Here is a 23,698-nt window from a genome sequence, read left to right on the forward strand (position 1 = left end):
TTTATAAATTAATTTCAAACTTCATATACAAATCATTATATATAAAGGCTCATCTTCTATATTTTTTTCCTACAATGAATTGGGCATCTCTTTTTAAGTATTTTTCTTCATCTTTTTGTTCCTTCTTGAAATTCTTAAGTTTAGAAAATTGCATCTGAGTTGTAGAAATTATAAAGTCTATTGTTTATCATTGGATGTTGTTGTATCTTGAAGAAAAGCTTGATCACAAACATCAGTTTTAAAGGCGAATAGATTCACATATTTTTATATGAAGCAAAGGTATCAACATCTTATAGACTTCTTTATATAATATTCTTAACGTATTTTTTATCTCACACCCATCTCGCAACTTCCAAACATGAAATGGCAAACCCTAATTTAAGTTTCTACTTGTTTTGGGTGATTTTTGGTGGTTTTACACATGTTTAGAGAGTTTTTTTATGTAGTGTTTTTTATCTCACAGACATCTCACAACTATCTCATGAATATCTTCCAACATCCATACTTGAAACATCTAACTCCAAATCACGTTTTGAAAGATTATATGTGATTTAGGGTGAATAAGAATATGTTCTAGAGAGTTTGTAAGCTATATTACTTGCATCTTGGTAATATAGCTATTTCATGTATGTTTTTTTCTAATTCAACTGTATGTATATTCTTTGTTCTAATTTAGGTTTTATAGATATACATGAAATCGACAAATGCCCCATGTATAAGATAAATTCCTCCCATCATTTTTAGTCTCAAGTTAGTTATTTATCACATATTGAAAATAATGTAGGTAATATTAAGAGAAAGTCCAACCTTGTACAACTAGCCTTGTTTAGGAAAACACATTTTTGGTCACTTTCTTGATATTAATATTATCTTGAATGGGCCACTCATCTAATATTTGAAGGGATCGAATCTCGTGCAAAAGTGATTGATCACTTGTGCTTTTAATTAGTGTTTCGAATTTACAAAAAATACAAATAAATTTAAACATAATTTATTAAATATGCTATTACTAGGGAAAGAAATCTTACCTTTGAAGAGCGTCTTTAACGAAAATTCTTCCCATATGAACTCCTACGAGCTCCAAACTTCTCCGTTGGACATAGGACCTTACAACTAATGTTACCTTGCTATTCTGAAAAATTGAATGGTGAGATCCAACTTTTTGAGAAGGGAAGACGAATTTTACAGATGAATTTTTTTTTGTAAAAAATCTTTTAAGAGAGAGCTTTTTTGTGAGAATGTTGAGATTCTTTTGGAAATGATACTTCAAAAAAAAAATTTCTCTACACAAATCTCATTTTAAAGTGAAAGAGTAAGCTAATTGGAGGAGGAGTTATAACTCTCTTTCTCTAACTCATTAGATCACTCCGCAAGAGAGTTATCTTATTTAACATATTTATTTAATTTATATTAAATCTAATTTAATACTTAATTAAATAAATAACAATAATAATTAATTACATTCAATTAATCATCAAGTTAAATATAATGTATTTAACTAAAATTATATTTGAATCGTATTCAAATATAATCTTCTCTCATAACCTATAGTTTCGATATGAATCTCGTTCATATTAATTTTGAATCTCATTCAAAATTAACTATATACTATATTCATGTACATTAAATTAAGAGAATTTGCAGTAGGTGTCAAATCCAAAATGTATAATTAGGGGCATGCCTTCAACATATGAAAATTTGTAGATGCGACAAAATTCTCAAATTTAAATTTTCAATTATTCCATATTATAATTTTGCTCTTTTAACGAACCTATGTTTTTTGGTATATCAGTCAACTAATGTACCACATTTAAAGTATATCAGTTGTGTACTTTTTTCATTGATTTGTATACTTTTTGTATTTTTTTGTTTGCAATAATACGAGTTATTGCTCACTTTAAATTTTATATTTGTTACATTTTTTTTTATCCATTTGGTAGTTTTTTCTTTTTAAAGGTTGTTGTTTCTTTCATGCTAAAGTACAAATGTATAATAGGCCAAAGAGATTCAACCTAAAACTCACTAACACTCATTTTAGTATATTCATTTTGATAATTTGGGTGTGTTTGGAATAAATAGAGAAAAAAGTATTTTTCAAAAAATCATTTTTATGATTTTTTTTAAAGACTTAAATAACTAGTCATTTTCAACCGTATATCAATAGTATATCAAATGTATCAAGTATATCAGTCGTTTACTAGTAGTGTAACAAGTGTATCAAGTGTATATCAGCAATGTATCAAGTGTATCACGTGAGTTGAGTTTTTTTTTTTTTTTTTTTTTTTTGCTATTTTTGCAAGAGCAATAAGTCTGGGCTATGAGCCCAATTTTTAAAACTTATTTTGCCAACTCTGTAAGAAGCTTTTAAATTAATTGCATCTCGTACAATTAATTTATATTCCCTTTTTTAATTTGAACAATTTAAATTAATCCAAAATTAAATGATTCTTGTTTTATCCTTAGTGAGCTAGAAGTGAAACTTAATGGACCTACAGATTAGAAGCTCCAATGATAAGAGATTAATTAATTAAATTAATCTACATTCATTAACTATGAGTCGTTCCACTAAAGGCCCATAACTGCAATTTTCACGCTATATATATATTTCTATGTCCACAGATATAACCAATCAACAGTAAGTGAACCCTTCACGAATTGTCCGTAATTACAGTTGGGTCAAATCACCATTTTACCCATGTAATTACATCTAACTCCTTAATTGCCACAAATTCCTCTAATAAACAATTGGTTTATAGTCCAACTATAAACTAAATCCCTATTGGGCCAATGAGAGAGTGAGGCCTCATTGTTCGGGACTTGAAATTAGCTCTTAAGGGAGCAATTCATCTACTTACCTTAACGAAGGGAAGGAGTGGATTTCATCTTGTGTAGCTATATTTTCAGCTCCCTACTCTGACAAATTCCCAAAATGGTAGGCATATTGAGTAGGCAAAACTGGTCATTATCATCCATAAAAATCAAAGGATTGCCCTCGTAGACAAAAGTTCATAACTCGCTCAGGATTGGGGTCGAGTTACATATGGTCCTCCTATGAAATGTAGTTTCTTCAATCAATGGTGTTATAAAGAGAGATTAATCATTTCATTGTCCGGTCTTATACCAACTTTTTGTATAGGATATCTCCACTCATATGTCTCCACGTGAATGATTTAAGTCAAATCGTTTATAACACTTACTACTCTTATAATATTTACTAAGTGGATTGTATCCATAGTGTCACAAGAATAGGGCACCCAACTTTATCCATATACTAAGACCAATTACGTTATTACTTGAGCATGATCTACCTGTATGTCTACCAAATAATGTTCAAGATGAAGGAACTCTTATCAAAGAGAACTTATGAGCGGAAGCTGAAGGAACTCTTATTCAAGAGTACCTACGAGCGGAAGTGGATCTTTCCAATTCATCGTGACAGAATTACCGCATGTACATTCAAATATACTTTTATAATGCAAAAGGGATCAATAAATCATACCAGATGAAGATTTCTTCTTTTTAGCGAGTCTGAAGCCCAACTGTCTACGCCGAACAATCACCACTCGGACAAAAGGAATCAGAGAAGACAACAACACTTAGAGTCCTTAGTATTCTTGGAGTAAAAATCCAAAGTATGGGCTTTTGTTCGAATTTGCTAGAGGGAAGGAGGAAGAAAAACCGTACACAACGATCAAGCAAATGGGAGATGCAGTCGTCTATCGCATAGACAATATGCTTGATCGTTTAGGTAAAGTATACGATCGTACAGCAAAAGTAAGCGATCGTCTATACGATCATGTAGGAAAAGGGTGAGCGATCGTCCAAAACGATCACGTAGAAAAAACTAAGCGATCTTCTATACGATCGTTTAAGTAGTAGTGCGCGACGGTGTAATTGGTATGTGATCGCTTAGCAATATCGTATATGTAAGAAATTGTGCAGTCCCTATCGTATAGGCACTGATTTTCTAAACGATGACACTATATTTTTCACAATACCTGCGCCCACTAGGATCAACACACCGTCTGCTTTATAATGCACTCATATGTTATTTTAAATGAAGAGGCGCCTTCCCATTTCCTTTATAACCGTCCAATGAATGTGATCTTATCACATTCATGACTTATAATTATTATACAATATTAATTATAATATTTTTTCTCTACTAGATATAAATCATATTTATATCCAATTTCCTTCAAATTAATGTATCTCATACATATAGTTAATTATATCATATTTAATTAACTCGTTCAACTATATCATATATAATCGAACCCCTTCTTGTCAATTTGAACATTTCAAATTGATCTAAAAACTGACTCTTAACTTGTATCCAAGCTACCAAAGGGACCTTATGGACCTATGACTCGAAGCTCCAATGGTACGTGAATAGCTGACTAAACTCTTTAGCCACGAGATCCACCATTCGTTAACTGCCAAACATTTCACTAAAGACCGACAGTTGAACTCTTGTTACCATAGATATATTTCTATGTCCATCGTATATAACCAATCATGAGTACGATAACCCTTCACAGATGCTCGTAATTACAGCAGGTCAATTTACCGTTTTACCCCTGTAATTACATCTTCCTCCTTAAGTACCACTAACCCCTCTAATAAACAATACAACATAGTCCTACTATGTGTGAATACCTCTTGGGCCATGAGAAGATTCGTGATGCCACATCGTTCAAGTCCTAGAGTCAACCATTAAGGGAGCTATCTATCTACTTACCCATGCCTCGGGGAATGAGTGAATTCCATCTTGTGTAGCTGAGTTCCCAACTCCCAAATCAGACGAATCCTCAAAATGGTAGGTTTGAGTCGGCGTTCTGGCCACTCGCACCCATGCAAATCAAAGGATTGCCCTCAATGGCAGGAGTTTCCAACTCACTCAGGATTGAGGTCATGTTACCTATGGTCATCCTAGTGAAGTGAAATCTCAGTTATGAACGATGTTATATAATGAGACGTTAACACTTCGTGGTCAGGTCTTATACAAACTCTTTGTATAGGACGCCCCCCCTCGCATGTCCTCTACATGAATGATCAGGATCAAAACTATCTGTGACAAGTCACAACACTTGTGACCATTCCACAAGCGGGTTTTATCCGTAGCATACCAGGATAGAGTTTCCTCCTATATTCATTATACTATAGACCATTTTGGTTATCACTCAAGACATGATCCACTTGATGTTACCACATACATGATTGAGTCACATACAAATAACCAGGAATTTATGTTTTTGGTTTATGGTAAAATTTAAATGTGCAAAAGTTAAGTAGTGAAGTAAATATCATTTATATTATAGTGTTCGTACAAAGTTGTTTACAAACTATTGGACACGAGACTTTAGGGCACAAACCCCAACATCTTCCACTTGTGCTAAAGCGAAGTGGGAAGTATAAGTAAACAAGTAAAAATAATAAACTAGGGCATAAAAACCCAGTGCAACAAAATCTCCCACTTGCCCTAGTCAACCACAGGCGGTCCCGTAAACCCATCTATGAAGGTGACCTCAAAACATGGAGCCGTGAGGGCCTTCGTAAACGAATCAGCAATAACGTTTTTCTCCGAGGCAACCTTCGTGTCGATCACGTCACCTCGATCCACTATCATGCGGATTGACTTTAACATGGCAACAGGTAAGAAAGTCTCCTCATAGTTGACTCCCTCCACCTGGGTATAACCCTTTACCACAAATCGAGTCTTGAAGGTTTGCACCTTTCCATCAGCACTCCGTTTGCGCTTGTAGATCCATTTACAACCTATAGGTCTTACCCTATCAGGTTAATCTATAAGATCCTATATCGAGTTGAAGTACATCGACTCCATCTCGAGATTCATGGCTTTGACCCATTCATCCCGGTCAACATCCTTCATTGCCTTTTTATAAGACAATGGATCCTCAACATCGTCATCTATCACCATAGCTAGGATTTTCGTGAAACCCAGATAGCGATTAGGCGGGTTCGTAACCCTCCTACTACATCGAGGTTCCCTCAACTCTTGAGGTGGAACCGACCTACCAGATGAACTATCAATAATTCTGGTTGATGAAGCAGGTCCTTCAACAACTCTTGTTGAAGCTTCAGTAGTTTCTTTGAAAAGCTCACTTAACACGACTTTACTCGTAGACTGTGCTCCCTAATATGAACCTCCTCCAGGAAAGTAGTGTTCGTGGAAACAAACACCTTGTTTTCGGATGGATTATAAAAGTAACCTCCTTATGTACCTTTGGGGTAGCCTACAAAAAGGCACAACCTCGATCATGATTCCAACTTATTGGGATTTGTCTTAAGCACATGTGTTGGACAACCTATATGCGGAAGTGACGTAAACTAGCTTCACGCCTGTTCCACAACTCCAGAGGTGTTTTTGCACCTCTTAGAAGGAATACAGTTGAGAATGTATACCGCAGTCCCCACTACGAAACCCCAAAACGAGTCCAGTAAGGAAGTGTAACTCATCATCGAACCATGTCCAACAAGGTTATGGAAAAACTCGTTGGCGTCTAGACTGAGTTACAGCAGATTTAAACATCTCTATGTTATGGAGAGAACTTACGACTAAAGATCTTAGCACATACAAGTTATTTTCTAGTTTAGTTGTACAAATTTCAACACTATCCTTACGAATAAACGCTTTATTAATTTTTTTTTTAAAAAAAATAGTATACTTGTATTGTAACGTAGACTTTATAGAAATAAGGTTCCTGTATAGTTCAGGAACTACAAAGACATCATTTAATATAAGAAACCTATTATGTAAAGTAAACTTTATGTCTCTCACTGCCACAACTGAGATGATGTGCCCGGTACCTACTCGCAACGTCATCTTACCAGCCTCCAATTGTCGCCAGGATCTAATCCCCCTTCTTTTGCCTTGGCAGCCTTATTTTCCTCCAGATAATGAGTACAATTATTCTTCCAGTGTCCATCCTGGTTACAGTGGAAACATTTTCCTTTTCCAACTGGCTTATTCTGGGCGATAGGTGGCGGGTTAGTAGGTGCATTCCCTTTCCCTTTACCACCCTTCTTATTCTTCCCATTTTTCAGAGTTAGAAGTTGAAGGTGCAGACTATGTTCCTGAGGTTGAACCTCGATAAAACTTTTTAGAAGACGAGACAACATTTGCCTCACCTCCCTTTTTCTCCTTACTTTTCAGCAAGGATTTATAAGTCTGTAACTTTTGAAATAGAGTGGTAAAGGAGTAGTCCACTTTGTTAAGAATCGTATTGCCAACAAAGTGGATGAAGCTCTCCGGTAATGAATACAGGATAATGCTAACCTGACTGCCCTCATCGATTTTATACTCATTCATCTCCACCACGTTAAAGTGGACCATTATTTTCAGTACGTGTTCATAAACAGAGGTGCCTTCCTCCATTATGAAGCTGAAGATGCGTTTCAGAGCCTGATGTTTGAGCTGTCCTGATGGCTGTCCAAATATTCCCCTTAGGGACTCCATGATCTCACGTGCTAAGACCATGGACTCATGTTTCTTGGCCAACACGTCACTAAGATTGGCCAGAATATAATCTCGGGCCTTATCGTTTGCTCGTGTCCAATGCTCGTACGCCGCCCAAACATTTCGAGTAGCGTCCTGAGGTGGAATAGGAGGACATTCCTCCGTAAGGACAAACTTGAGATCCTCGATGATGAGTATCTTCGTGAGCATATGTTTCCAACTTGAATAGTTTTGGCCATTCAGTTTTCGGTGCTAAGCAAATTGATAGTGGCCGATGCCATTAAAAAACCGTTGCTGAAACGAATAACCTTTTATAAGACTTTGAAAAAACCACATTTTAACTAATCAATTAATTTTTTTTTTTAGCAAAACAGATTCCAAGTACCCTAAGTGAAAAGCCTTCTATTTTATAATGATGCCCCAGTGAGGCAGGACAAACGTCACCGGTGGGGTGATCGAATGGCCCTTCACTGGGATGAGACATTCTCAACCATTAGGCATAACCAACTCTTGGAACTAAATCTAATAGCCACCATTTGTTCGGTCCATAATAGTTAACCCTTAACAATCTTACGTAAGTGTAACCCCTCGTTTTCGGCCACAAAGTCTCGCCCTGATGCACTCACCGTAGGGAAAAGACAGATTAGAACAAGAGACTAAGTAACTTTATCCTCTTACAGGAGATCAAATAAAGAAACGTGCAAAACAACCATCCTATCGGGTGCCACGAGGCGATGCGTAAAAACTTTATTCAATCCAACGAGGGAGACCGAGGGATATGCTGTCGCACTTCCCGCTCCCACTTATTATGAACACTCTCTCCATCCACCTTGATTTTGACCTACCCAAACACCATCTGTTAGAGGGACACCAAAGGTGCCTCGAGGCCGAGGGTAGATCTCACGGTGTGGACTATGAGAGATAAACGTGAAAGGTGAAAATGAGGCATCAAATGCCCTAAGATCCTCCCACTGAATGTTCTACCTAGGGGTTTATTAACCTAGACAATCTGGCTACTGATTATGATCTAAGTCATTTATAAAGTTTGCTAAAAAAAACAACTTTTGTCTTTGAAAAAAAATCCAAGTAGTCACATCAAACTCTTTAATGGACCGTCCTTAGTTTGCATGCATCAAATCTATCAAAATTACCTTTCCAGGTAGGTTCCCAGGTAGGGGTGTTCCATTGCCGTCATCTTAAATACCCCAGCCTAGACAGGACTCGCCTTCGACAAAAGGTCTACTATAGATAGACTTGCTACATATTAATCTTTTACTAATTATTTTAGTTCTAATTTATTTTATAACCATTTATAAAATAAACAACTAAAACAATCATCCCACATAACGAAGTATTTATAACACTTATAAATTAACGTTAAAAAAATAAAACATACATAAATATAACCATTATATTATATGATGCATGAACATGCATTTACATAAATTAAAACACGCTTCTCTAAATTATAACACTTATAATAAAGAGAATATGCATGACCTAAGGTGGAATTTATCTACATGTGCATACCATATGACATATTAAAAAACATACATCGCATGTAATAAATAAAGGATTAATGGATCGGGATGAGCCTTTACAAAATCGGAATGAAATAACCCTATCTATTACATTTTTCATCGAGCAAACCGGTTCACAGGCGAACCGGGTCTTAAACTGCCAGGAGGACTCCACCGTGTATTAAATGTCCGAGGTAGACGATCGTTTAGCGCGCACTAGATGATAGGAGCATAATTAAAAAATCGCGTAGACGACGACGAGGCTATGAAGCCTGATCGTCTATACGATCGCGTAGCACGACAACAGGTAAACGATTTACCTTGCGTTACTAAGCGATCGTTTAGTCATTTACTAAGTGATAAAGCTTGCTGACCTAAACGAACGTCCAGTGCGCGCGCGCGTTAAATGATATGTGAGCATCTCTTCGTCTAACCGATGCGTGCAACCAAGTAAGCTAAGCGATCGTCCAAAACGATCGTGTAGGAAAAACTAAGCGATTGTCTATACGATCGTTTAGTAAATACCGGGAGCTAAATGATCGCTTAGGAAAAAGGTAAACGATCATTTAGATAATAGCGTGCGACGGTGTAATCAGTATGCGATCGCTTCTCTAAACCTGTCTCTTATACACATCTAGATGTGTATAAGAGACAGCACGAGCATCTCATCGTCTAACCGATGCGTGCAACCAAGTAAGCTAAGCGATCGTCCAAAACGATCGTGTAGGAAAAACTAAGCGATTGTCTATACGATCGTTTAGTAAATACCGGGAGTTAAATGATCGCTTAGGAAAAAGGTAAACGATCATTTAGGTAATAGCGCGCGACGGTGTAATCAGTATGCGATCGCTTAGCAATATCGTAAATACAAGCGATCGTGCAGTCCCTATCGTATAGGCACTGATTTTCTAAACGATGGTATTATCTTTTTCACAATACCCGCACCCACCAAGATCAACACACCGTTTGCTATTTATAATGCACTCATACGTTATTTTAAACAAAGAGGCACCTTCCCATTTCCTTTATAATCGTCCAATGAATGTGATCTTATCACATTCATAACTTATAAATTAATATCAAATATTAATTATAATATTTTTCCTCTACTAGATATAAATCATATTTATATCCAATTTCCACCAAATTAATGTATCTTATAAATAAAGTTAATTATATCATATTTAATTAACTCATTCAATTATATCATATATAACCGAACTCCCTCTTGTCATGTTACCTGTGGCCATCCCAGTGAAGTGAAGTCTTAGTCATGAATGGTGTTATGTAACGAGACGTTAACATTTCGTGGTCAGGTCTTATACAAACTCTTTATATAGGGCGCCCTCACTCGCATGTCCCCTACACGAATGATCAGGATCAGACCATCTGTGACAAGTCACAATACTTGTGACCATTCCACAAAGCGGGCCGCATCCATAGTGTTACCAGGATAAGGTTTCCCTTCTATATCCATATACTACAGACCATTTTAATTATCACTCAAGACATGATCCACTTATATGTCAACACATACATGCTTGAGTCACATACAGATAACTAGGGATTTTATGTTTATTGGTTTGTGGTAAAATCTAAATGTGCAAAGTCAAGTAGTAAAGTAAATATCATTTATATTATACATCACAAGTATTCGTATAAAGTTGTTTACAATCTACTGGACATAAGACTTTAGGACGCAAACCCCGACAGAAGCAAGATCGTTCCAAATTCATTGTGACAGAATTACAAGCATTCATAAACTTACAAACAAGTCATGCATTTCAGAACAAATTACGACATGCTTTAATAAATTAAATACAAAGGAACGAGAGACTTACCTTTGAAGAACTCTTCTTCTGTTTTTCTCTCGCTCTCGTGAAGAACTGGGACCAGCAACCTCTCGCTGTCGCTGCAATCATCTATCCAAATCTATCGTTGTCACTTAGCACACGAATAGTCTTCTCCACGATCAAGCAGCCTCTCGAACACCACCACTTAGTAACCTTGGTATTCTCATAGTGAAAGTCCAGGAGGTGTGGGCTCTGTTGGATTTGGTAGAGGGAATGAGGTGAAGGAACTCTTATACAAGAGTACCTCTGAGTTGAAGCGGATCGTTCCAAACTCATTGTGACAAAATTACCACATTTACAATCTAACAGAACAGATATGCATTATACTACAAATTATCGGCATGCTTTGAATAATAAATAACAAGAGAACGAAATACGTACTAGTTGAATAACATTTCTTCACCAAAAAATCGTTCTCTCCAAGGAATGCTCCTCTCGCTCTCGCAGGGAAAGTCCAATTATCCTATAATTGTCCAATTAAAATAATAAAGAATCATATTATATTCATTAACCTATGGTTTGATATCATATATAAACCATAGTGTTTTCTCCTCCACTAGATATAAATCATATTTATATCCATTTTCCTCCAAATAATGTATCTCATATATAAAGTCAATCATATCATATATAATTAACCAGTTCAATTATATCATATATAATCGAACTCCCTCTTATCAATTTGAACACTTCAAGCTGACCCAAAAACTGATTCTCAACTTGGATCCATTGAGCTACTAAGGGGACCTTATGAACCTATTGCTCGAAACTTGAACGGTACGCGAATAGCCGACTAACTTTTTAGCCACGAGATCCACCATCCGTTAACTGCTAGACATTCCACTAAAGACCGATAGTTGAACACTTATTACTATAGATATATTTCTGTGTTTATTGGATATAACCAATCAACAATACGATAACCCTTCACAGATGCTCGTAAGTACAGCTGGACCAATTTACCGTTTTGCCCCTGTAGGTACATCTAACTCCTTAAGTACCACTGATCGGTCTAATGAACAATACAACGTAGTTCTACTATGTGTGGACACCTCTGGGCCATGAGAAGATGTATGGTTCCATATCGTTCAAGCCCCGAGATCAGTCGTTAAGGGAGCAATCTATCTACTTACCCCTGCTTTGGGGAAGAAGTGAATTCCATCTTATGTAGCTGAGTTCTCAACTCTCAAATCAGACGAATCCCCAAAGTAGTAGGTTTAAGTTGGCGATCTGGCCACTCGCACCCATGCAAATCAAAGGATCGCCCTCAAAGGCAGGAGTTCCCAACTCATTTAGGATTAAGGTCATGTTACCTATGGTCATCTTAGTGAAGTGAAGTCTCTGTTATGAACGACATTATATAACAAGACTATAACACTTCGTGGTCCAATCTTATTCAAATTCCTTTGTATAGGACGCCCCTACTTGCATGTCCCCACATGAATGATCAGGATCAGCCAGTCACAACACTTGTAACTATTCTACAAAGCGGGTTGCATCCGTGTCGTTACTGGGATAAGTTTTCCCTCATATATCCATATACTACAGACCATTTTGGTTATCACTTAAGACATGATCCACTTGTATGTCTTGACATATATGCTTAAGTTACAAAAGATAACCATGGATTTTAGTTTATTGGTTTGTGGTAAAGCAAATAAAACATCTAACTGAGCATAATAAATGTGTCTACGTTGTCAAATGGATTTAAGATAAATGAGTATGATAAATGTGTTTATGTTAAAACTATGGATCAAGAATGTGTCATTGATTCCACTAAAAAGATGTTGAAATCCAACTTTGATATGAAAGACCTTGGTCTTGCTAATGTTATCCTTGGAGTTCGAATAATAAGAAATCCAAGTGGATACATACTTTCTCGATCTCACTATATAGAAAAAGTGGTGAGAAAATTTGATCATTTTGACTTAGGTGGAGTATCATGTAAATCTTCAAAACAACACATTTCATTATAACTCTTGATAAAGAGTTGTTTTTATGATTAAGCCACCGAAAAGGAAAATGCACCTTGTTGGTATAAGTAATAAAACTTTCAATTTTTTTAAGGCTTTCTTAACCATACTTTCATGTCCCCAAGATCCTTTTCATTCGGATGTGATACCGGTTCATTCATGTACCCCTCCTGAATTTGGGTCGTTACACAAATATATATAAATATATAACTTTTTCTTTTCCTAATTGAATCCCTTAAATTTTAAATCCAATTTCCAAAGTAAACCAATCTCCACAATAAAATGAATTACCAAAACGACCCAAAATATTCAAGATAAAACAATTAAAATCACCTAAAATTTTGGGATGTCACAAGACACGTGCCTCCTAGCCCCTTGATAAATTCACCCCTGCTTGTTGGACTAGTTGTTGAAATTTAACCTAATTGTTAAAGTGGGGAACAAAAGTAAAATTTTTATTTCATTTTGGTCAATTACTTTTTGTTATTTTATTATTATATTTAAATTTTGTTGAAGTTTAATCTTTCTTTTAAATATTTAATTTTAGTTTATTTGCTTCTAGTAAATCTCAAATTTACTCCTTCACAATTAGTTTTTATCTAAATAAGCTTATTTGCACGAGGTTTTAGAGAAACTTGTTTCACAAAATTTGAACTTTTGTATTCATATTAATTTCAATATAACCAGCATAATCTCTGTTGCATAACCCTTTGATGCTTTCAAAATAAACTTTAATCTTTAAGTTGGTTGATCATTTTGGATGATAGGCCTTTGAGTCTGTTGATCTTCTTGGATGATCGGTCTTTGGGCTTGATGATTTTCTTAGATGATCGACCCAACCTGAAGATAATCAGCCTTTGGGCTTGATGATCTTTTAGGATGATCGGTCTTTGGTTGACGATCTTCTTGGATGATCGATCTTTGGTTGACGATCTTCTTGGATGATCGGCTTTTGGGCTTGATGATCTTCTTGGATGATCGACCTTTGGGTTTGATGATCTTCTTGGATGATCAGTCTTTCGAAAAAACGTATTTGATATATGGAAGCAGAGCGTGTGGATGTTCCTGAAGTTTGAGTCTTGGAATAATGCTTGTATATCCGAAGGACTTCCCTCTAAGCTATTTGGAATTTAGAATTGTTGACCTCCTCAAATGAAGAGAACTCTATAAATAGAGTTTTCAAGTGGGCTTAGACTTGGGTGGTCCATGACCTGATCCTTGGGCTCGACTGAATAGATTTAGGCTTTATTTGACATTTGGGTCAAATTAAGCATATTTTTGGGCTCAATTGGACTTTAACCCAGGTAATAATATCAAATTTAAATCAATTTTATTCAATCCAAGGAAACGTGTGGCATCATCAGAATTCGCTAATTTATATTTTCAACTTCAAGTTGGGACACGTGTCAACTTCTAATTAATCTCAAATTCAATTATTTGGAATTTCGTCATCAATTTAGTAAATGACGTGGCAATTTGCGATTATTCCAAAATTTCTTATTCGACAAATACCCATTTTTCGAGATTTATGCACATATATTGGTAGATGAATCTTGAAAGATATAAAGTCAGAATCGAAATTCAAATATATTTGTTCTTGAATTTAACCTCAATTGATGCGTCAATCAAACTATGAATTTAGTATATAAGGTTAACTCGAACTTGAGATAAATTTTGAAATATAGCCAAATTTTAATTTGAGATTTTACCCAATTTGATTTGGATTAGGGATAAAGGCTAAACTTGATTTGAACTTGAGATAAAATTTGGAATATAACCATATTTTAATAAGAGATTAATTGATATTTTTTTATCCGCAATTTGTTTTGATTGAAGATAAAAACTCAAAATTGAATCATTTGAATTTGGAATAAAATTTGGAATATGACCAAATTTTAATTTGAGATGAATTTTAGACATTCTCGCAATTTGATTTAGAAATAAGGATAAAACTTAAATTTTGATGAATTTCATATAAAATTTGGAAAATGCCCAAATTTGAATGGTACATCAATTAGAGATTTTATCCTTAATTTAATTTGACTTGAGGATAAAAGTCTGAATTTGGATGATTTAGATTTGGGATATAATTTAGAATATGTCCAATTTTTAATTTGAAATTTTATCTGCAATTTAATCTCAAAGTTGAACAATTTGATTTTGAATAAAATTTGGAATATGGTCAAATTTTAATTTGACATTGAAAACAAAATCGTTGGATGATTTACTCAAATTTTTTTTTCAATTTTGAATTAAAGAAATGAGATAATCCCATTAATTGGTTTACCCATGGATTAGGGTTAGAGATGTCCACGAGGCAGGATGGATAGGGGATGTCATTCTCCGTCCCCATCCCTACTCCTCATTTCATTTCTCATCCCCACTCCTCAAATTGGTTTACCCATGGTAGGGGATCGAGCATGATTCCATAGGAATTCACGAGAATCGGGTTCATCGCATGAAATCTTTTCCCATTATTTTTTTTTAAAAAAGACCAATGAACTTAAATCCCTATTGTGACAAATTTTAATTAAATAATTAACTATATCACTAAATTGTTTGTTATGGTTAATTTTACATGACAATTTGAATTTAAAGATAAATTACTTGGCTTAAAAAAACTACTTCAAAGAAATAAATATGAACCAAATTATTCACTTACATCATCTAAATATAAATATTCAATTAAACATATTCATTATCTAAACCAATAAACAATCAAACTTAAAATTTAAATATAATATTTATCTAATAATAATAATATAATATTAAAATAATTGTACTAAATAAATAAATAGAAGTTAATCGAGGTAGACACGGAGAACGGACGAGGGTCGGGTGGGATCATTTTTTGTCCTAATCGATGGGGCGGGACCCGTCCACGAAGAAATTGGACATCTCTAGTTAGGGTTCCATAACTATTTCAAAATTATGGACAAACATGGGCTTGGCTTTTGATGCCAATAAGCCCACCATGCCATATTCCAAGCCCAAGGCTGCTTAGGGTTTCCTTTTTCACCTTCTTCAAATGCCACAATAATCATTAAAGCTGCGTCGAAGCCATCATTTCTCTTTGCCTCTCCTCGATTATCCTCTCTTGTGTTCTTAGTGAGTATTTTTTTTTCCCATTCACTCAACCCTCTGCTTTTCACATATATATGTATTCGTCTTTGTCGTGATTATTTGGATCTATCTCTGTTCATATTCTAGTTTTTGAAATTCTTTGTGCATTCAAGTTCCCTAACTTATCTTTTGACGGCGATGCATTCCCAGATTGGATCGTGAGGTAATTCTTCTAAGAAATCCCCCCATATCAGAATGTGGACCCTTGGATGCAAGTCTATGACATTTTCGAGACCTTTTTTTGCGCTCAACAACTTTAGTTCTGACAAGTATAGAAATAATCCTGTTTTTGTTTCAACAAACGAATCCATGAAAGACCTCTCATTTGAGTCCAAGGTACTTATTTTTTAATTTATTTATTTTTATATTAATTTTCCCTTCCAACAATTGTGTGGGATGGGGATGAAACTATATATTTAGGGATGTTCCTTAAAATCCATCAGACTGAACCGAACCGAAGACTCGATTTTTATAGAAGTGTTGAAGTGTTGGTTCGATTAAGTTTGAAATTATATGAAAACCAAATCGAACGGTTTATATTATATATATTATAAAACCGATCTGATCTGCTTATATTAGTTTTTTTTTTTTTCCTTATGATATTTAATTTTTTAATAGAAAATATGATTTAAAAACTTTAGGTAAGAGGGCTCGAAACATATTTTGATACTATTTTATTTAATAAAAAATAAGAGGGATACTTGCGCTCTTTTCAAACAAAGGAAAATGAGTCAATTCATTTACAAATATAGTAAAATGTATAAAAATCTATTTTCGTGTCTATCATCGATAGATATTGATATTTTATTATACTTAAAAATATTTTCACCAATTTTTCTAATTAAAACAATTATTCACATTTTTTTATATAAATAAAAAAACCATGATCTTTTTTCTATCTTGCAATAAATATAGTTTAATTTCATGAAATTATTTTTAAATAGAAGAATTTAAACATTTATATCTTTTTTTATTCATTTTCATTTATATTTGTTATCATAAAATCAAATTGAGAAGAAAACAAGCTATATATATGTATATATTAGGAAAGTACTTAAAAACACATGGGGTGCCTTGAATCCAGGTGTCCAGGAGGGGCCGAGGGCGTGAATGCCACTAGAGAAAAAGACATTTTTGAATAAAATTTTGAATGCACAGTTGTAAATAAGGAAATATCCCTTTGATAAAGATCTAGGAATTCATGGGTTCATTTCATGGTGGTCATCTACCTAGGATTTATATTCTACAAGTATCCTTGACACACAAATGTTGTAGGGTTAAGTGGGTTGTTTTTTGAGATTAGTCGAGGAACATGTAAGTTGGCCTGAACACTCATAGATATGTGTGTGTGTGCAAGCTTGTGGAAGCGTATATGTGTATGTATATATGTGTATATATATGTGTATATATATGTATTACCAATATAAAACACTTCTGAACCTCTGAAGTTGGGGGCTCCTTGGCCTACTGTAGCTCCGCCCCTGCTTCCTGTCATCATTAATTTGGAAAAATTGCTCTCTTCCATTCTCGATTTGTTATAAATTTTGATTTATGAATTTTGAGATGTAGTTCTAGTTACTTTGTTTTCCTTCAAAACTCAGGAATGGTTAGAACTTAGTACTGTAAGACAAACTTATTGTAGTAATGATATTAAATTTGATATTAAAACTTGTGTGGTTATGCAAGCCTGTTGCCATTGCACCTCGTGCTTTGTGCTAATGAAACACTGTTGTTATAAGGCACTAGATACATATGATAATAAGTTGTAGGTATCTTCTTTTAAAGAAATTTTTTTACCAGAGGAATCTATCTTGTTTATTTGGTAGGGTCCGTTATATGTCTGGAAAAAAAAATTGGGGAGAATATATCAATATCTCCTCAAGGTGTTCATCGTTGCCCGATAATATTTATTATTGTTATGCGAGCTACATCTGGACTCCACATTCTATAGAATCCAACTCAGTTGAATCGACTGTGTTGGTGTATTTTCGCATTTCTTTGCATTATGTATTCACAATGTATGTGCCTTTTGACTAGAAGGCTGCACTTTTGAACAGAAGGTTGCAGAAGTGCAGCTTATTCGCGATTAATATCGCACTGGATACATGGGGCTCATGCTAACAAACAGGGTTTCGATTCCATTCGATATGCAGGACATGAGCCATGAAGGTACAGATATTTTCAGATGGGGATGTTACCATGAATGTTGTACACTTTTGAATGCATGATTCATATTTTTTTAATTCACCGCGTGATGAATTTTACCAGACTCAATAAGGAATCTATCTTGTTCAATTGGTAGGGACCATAATATGTCTGGAAGATGAATTTGGAAGATTTGATCAAAATCTCTTAAAGGTGTTCATCGTTGCCCGATAATACTTGCTTATTATTATTTGAGCTACATCTGGACTCCACATTTTATACAAGTCCAACTCATTTGAGTTGATTTTATTGGTGTTTACCCATATTTCTTTGTGTGATGTACTCATGATGTGTTTGCTGGTCTGAATTTTCTGTTTTTAAAATAGACATTTTGGTGGTTCCAAGGCCCTCATATAAAGAACAAGGTTCTATTAGTTCAACTCAGTTTAATTGATTTTGTTAAGTGTTTTCCTAAGAAATATGGACGTGTCCATGTCTGACATGTGTTAGACACTCCGACACATGTTGGACACAATGTCTTGAACATGTATAGGACAACTAATATTGAACAATATGTTTCAGGTTGAGATGCTGTTAGATGACCTAAAATGGGATGACAAAGGTCTGGTAGTAGCTACAGCTCAAAATGTTGACACAGGAGCTATATTAATGCAAGGATTTGCAAATAAGGAGGCTGTTGTTAGAACTGCTACCCAACGTAAGGCTACTTTCTATAGCCGATCACGATCTCAACTGTGGACAAAGGGAGAGACCTCTAATAACTTCATAAACATTCACGACATATTCCTCGACTGTGATCGTGATTCTGTACGGCTCTAACCAACTATGACCTAAAGCACAAGTTTATTGTGCTCTACTGTGCATGGCTAACTTAGTTTTGATACTGATTGTTAGATAATTTATCTTGGGAAGCCTGATGGGCCTGCTTGTCATACTGGAGCTGAGACATGCTTTTATACATCACTATATGATTTGATAGATGATCCACAGGTCTGCTGCATATCAACTTATTTGTTTTTGGTTTATGAAGGGAAGAAGCATGCTGACTTATCTGTATGATAATTCTTCTAGAATGTAAAGCATAGGTTGGCCTTGCCCAGTTTGTACATATTAGAGCACACAATCTCCCAACGCAAAGCAGAATTAGCAGCTCAACAAACCGGCAAGCCCTCGTGGACGAAACGTCTATTGCTCGACCACAGATTGCTCTGTTCTAAAATTCGGTATTGTGTTTGAAATCAAACATTCACTTTCTGCTCCATGTAGTTCTAGTTTTTGACATGATCGGTGTTTGTTCCAATAATATTGACAGGGAAGAATCTGATGAAGTGTGTCGAACGATGGAAGAGGGCGAGGATAAGTATCGCACGGCCTCAGAAATGGCAGATTTGTGGTATCATGGCATGGTTTTGCTTGCAGCTCAAGAGGTAAACGTCGAGGATGTTTTTCAACTATTGCGCGAGAGGCTTTCTCAGTCAGGTATCGAGGAGAAGAAAAATCGGGCACCGAAAGTTGATCAATCAGCTATTACCGAGGATTAAGAATCCATTTGACATGTCGATTTATCTGTAAATAGAAGGATTCGTTCATCGCAATTAAATATCCATAGTTATCTCCGCTATCTTTACCGTAAATTATTAAAAAAAACCCATCTATTTCAGTTCAATATGAATTAAAATACTAATAAAAATATTCACAATTTAATTTAGGAGTAAAAATGATTTAATTGTTAATCTAAGCAATTTTTACAATTTTCTCACTTTTAGAAATAATCATCAATATTGATATTTTTATCGATATATTTGTTGTTATGTTCATAAAATAAAAATTCAAAATCTATGTCAACAACAATATTTTAATCTTTAGCTATTATTAGTATGTGAAGATTAAAACATCAATATCGATATTGATATTAAGATTTTAATTTTATAGATATATCAAATAATATATGTATATAGAGGGATATTTTTATTTAAATGGATGACTTTTTTTAAAAAATGTTTTACAAGCTTTTATTAGAGATATTGGAGATATAAATTGATGTTTAGTAGATATATTGAGATGTGGGGTATTTATTTTACTTAGGGGGTGTTTGGCTCACCAATCTGAGTTGGGTTGGTATAATATATTCACTTATTGTTTGGCCCACCAACTTTAAATGTTGGTAGAGTTGAGTTGGTATACCCAACTCTCCCCTCTGGCGATGAATTTTGACAACCAATTTTGGCCTCCAACAAGGTGATCCAACTCTGACGACCACATTCGCGTTACCAACTCCGACGATCACCTTTGACAACCATCTTTGATGACAAACTTTCACTCCGATAGTCATCTTTGACTACAATTTTCAACAAAAATCATCTTCGATGATTAACTTTGATAACTATTTTCGCCCGACCAACTCTGGTTTTCGAAAACTACCTCTAATGACAAACATGTTGTAAACATATTGTAGGGTCGTTGATTATATAAAAATATTATTTTGTCTACATTAAGTGCAATATTTATACGTAAAAATTTGTAAAAAATATTTTTATTAAATTGAATTCACATATCAAATGAGTGTTAAGAATATTTAGACGAAACGTATGTAACATATAACAAAAAAAATCATAAAATGAAAAGAAAATTTCTGGAACATTTTCGAGCAAAAATCTCAGATTATCCTCCAAATTTGGAGGAAATGAAAGTGAAATTGTTAAAGAAATGTGGTGACATCATTCTAGTAGCTGTTACGATGACGGGGGATTTAATTAAAAAAAATTCATGACATAGTAAAAATATAGAGTAGAAGAAGAAAAAGAACAAGTCGTGTTGCAACCAGACGACTCCATCTCTCTCTTGTATTATGTTCTGAATCCTTAGAATCGGTGTCTGATGGTCTTCATCTCCACTGGAATCTTAACTTGGCGTCTTGGCTTCCTTCTTCGATACGTCTTGCAAGTGTAGGGTAACCCTGGGCTGGATCTACTTTATCAACAGTATGCTTGCCGCCTAACACGACTACTTCAACTACATCGTGTCTGTCAAGTACTGGATATCCCTGTAATTCTACCTATTACACTAGATGCTCAATCAAATTGGTTTGCAGGATTCTTTGATGCTGATGGTACCATTGGTTTCGCTATGAAGAATCGACTACCTCAACTAAGTATTCGAGTAACTAATATACTTCTACAAGATGTAGTCTTATAAGGTAGTATTTGGAGGGAAGATGATAATGAAATTTATGGCTAAAAAATAGCTAGAATCAAAAGTTTTGATTCAACTTTGGTTTCTCATTTTATTTATATTTCTATAAAATTAATTGTTGTTCATTGCCCAAAAAAGAAAGAAACAAAGAAATAATTAAAAAATTAAAAAATTAAAAAATTAAAAAAATAAATTACAATCTATATTTTATTCAAACAAAGATGGATAAAATTATTGAATAAAAAAGTTTCAAAATAAAAATAGTAATCACAAAAGCATATTATTAAATAAAAAAGTTTTAAAAAATTACATTACACCTCAAATATAGACATATAAATTTCAGACATCATATTTCAACTCTGCGCTCCAAACACTCCCTTGGATGTTTACCGTCATGGTAATGTAATATGGTGAACACTGAATAGAATCACAAGTCATTTATTGTGGTTTTCTCCTCATTGGTTTCGAGTTGTTGGGAAAGCTCTTATAAGAGTTTGGTAGATGGAGTGTGAGTTTTATATCCCCAATGTTTATTTGGAAATTCTCTTATAAGAGAATCTGCTCTGTTCTTTTTTCAAGTTTTTTTAATTTGATTTTCAAAAATAAAAAAATAAGAAATATTGTTTACACAAAATACTCTATTTTTAGTGTTTATTAGTATTTTTCTTTTTTGTTATTTCTATAAATAGTTTGATATTATTTCTATCCATCGAACTTTTGTTTTTCCATGTATAAAATTTTAGGATGGAGATTTGAATCTGATTTTTTTGGGTACAATTTGTGATATGTTTATGTTGGCAATCGAGAATTTACTATGCTTATTATTCAACAAATAAATCTTAATTTATATTTTGCTAATTGAGCTTTTGGACCAACTCAGATCTATTTTTCACATTTTCGGTAGAAGACAAATTTAAAGTCGCACCTAATAGGTTAGATGCTGAGGATATGAAATGAATTTGAGTTACCATTTATTTATAAAGAATAAGTATCTGCGACAAATATTATATTATATATATATATATATATATATATATATATATATATTATATATATATATTTTATTTATTTATTTATGTGAATTTTTAGGAGTAAATATACGAAAGGTAAAAGGGTTGAAATAAAGTATTTGAGAGTTAAGGGATGAACTTGATTTTATGTTTTTCAGAATGTAAATTTGGATATATGCACAACTGGAAATGTTGTTTTCTCTCCAAAAAGCTGTATAATTTGAATCGAAAAATCTGAAAATAATTTTAAAGAATATCATTTGAATTCAGGTTAAAATAATAAACTAAGCTTCAATTTGGTAATCATTTCATTATTTGTTTTTTATTTTTTTAAAAAATTATTTATTTATAATTTGAATTCAGAGTTGGCTTTTGTACCTCTATTTATAATTTTGTTTTCGAAAATTATCCTTGTTTCCTTATAATTTATTTATTTTAATAATTTTCTCAATTTTTTTTTCATAACTGATTCTAAACCAAAATCAAACACACTTCATTTGTCATAATTCAGTATGAATTTTGAAAATGTTTAAATAATAAATAACTAAATAAAGATTTATAAGTGTAAATAATATTTAAAAATTTAATATTAAAAAACATATATGGATATCAAATAAAGTTCTAGATGTTAAAAATGTCCAGAGGTAAGATGAAATAACTAATCTAACTTAACATTAAATTATATCTTATTCATAAAAAGTTTAAATATCTATTTCTTTCTTTTTGAAGTGGTATTTTTTACCATATGTAAAATGAAAGAATTAAATCTCCGACATTTGACTTCGACGGTAGAAATTTTATGTCTTATACTCATTTTGATTCTCTCTAACCGCAGTTTGTAGCACATATTTTGGATTAAATATGTACATATAGTTTATATCTACATTTGATTCTTCGTACTTTCATTGAATTAATGATTCAGTCAAACATTCACATGTTATATAGTTTTTATTTTTTGTTTTATTATATATACATATAGTTTCCATTTTTTGTTAGTTTGTATGTGTGAGAGCCATGTAACTATCCTATCTAATGCATGTTACATCGTAATCAAATTTTCATGGTAAAAATTAAATTGTTATACTTGAGGGTAATTATATTGGGTAGAATTTTAGAGACAATAATTGAATGTATAACAATTTTAAAAAAAATTGTAAATATAGTCAAATCTATTAGTGGTAGACTATATCACTGATAGACTCTTATTAGTGATATGGTACTATCACTAATATATTTTGAAAGCAAAATCTAAATTTTGTTACATCTACAAATTCTTTTGCATTGTACTATATCTGCAAATATTTTAGGCCTAATTTCTATATTTGCAACTACCCTTAATTATTTTTGAAGATTCATCTTTGAGTTTGTATCTGTTTCAAAT

At 33.7% G+C, this 23,698-nt stretch overlaps 1 protein-coding gene across 4 annotated transcripts; it reads left to right on the forward strand.

Annotated features, from left to right (window-relative positions):
- The first annotated feature begins 15,793 nt into the window (after positions 1-15,793).
- On the forward strand, positions 15,794-19,819 carry LOC120068368 (histidine biosynthesis bifunctional protein hisIE, chloroplastic). Of its 4 annotated transcripts, none has more exons than XM_039020106.1 (7): positions 16,147-16,285; positions 18,007-18,118; positions 18,252-18,307; positions 18,677-18,922; positions 19,010-19,105; positions 19,187-19,338; positions 19,428-19,819. In XM_039020106.1, exons 2-7 carry the CDS (start codon positions 18,055-18,057, stop codon positions 19,654-19,656), a joined length of 843 nt encoding a protein of 280 aa, XP_038876034.1. In that variant the 5' UTR covers positions 16,147-16,285; positions 18,007-18,054; the 3' UTR covers positions 19,657-19,819. The 4 variants fall into 4 exon arrangements, with proteins under 4 accessions (XP_038876033.1, XP_038876034.1, XP_038876035.1 ...); XM_039020107.1 differs by having other exon boundaries at positions 16,160-16,285; positions 18,010-18,118; XM_039020105.1 differs by lacking the exons at positions 18,007-18,118; positions 18,252-18,307 and adding an exon at positions 15,794-15,934 and having other exon boundaries at positions 16,100-16,285.
- Positions 19,820-23,698: the final 3,879 nt, after the last annotated feature.

This window comes from Benincasa hispida, chromosome 12 (assembly GCF_009727055.1).
Source record: "Benincasa hispida cultivar B227 chromosome 12, ASM972705v1, whole genome shotgun sequence".
In the NCBI taxonomy this organism is placed as follows: Eukaryota; Viridiplantae; Streptophyta; class Magnoliopsida; order Cucurbitales; family Cucurbitaceae; genus Benincasa; species Benincasa hispida.

Excerpts from the sequence above, each read along its gene's own strand:
- LOC120068368 (XM_039020105.1), top strand. The coding sequence starts at position 16,145 with ATGTGGACCCTTGGATGCAAGTCTATGACATTTTCGAGACCTTTTTTT. Across the intron at positions 16,286-18,676 it reads ACCTCTCATTTGAGTCCAAG|GTTGAGATGCTGTTAGATGA; the intron begins GTACTTATTTTT and ends AATATGTTTCAG. Across the intron at positions 18,923-19,009 it reads TCGACTGTGATCGTGATTCT|ATAATTTATCTTGGGAAGCC; the intron begins GTACGGCTCTAA and ends ACTGATTGTTAG.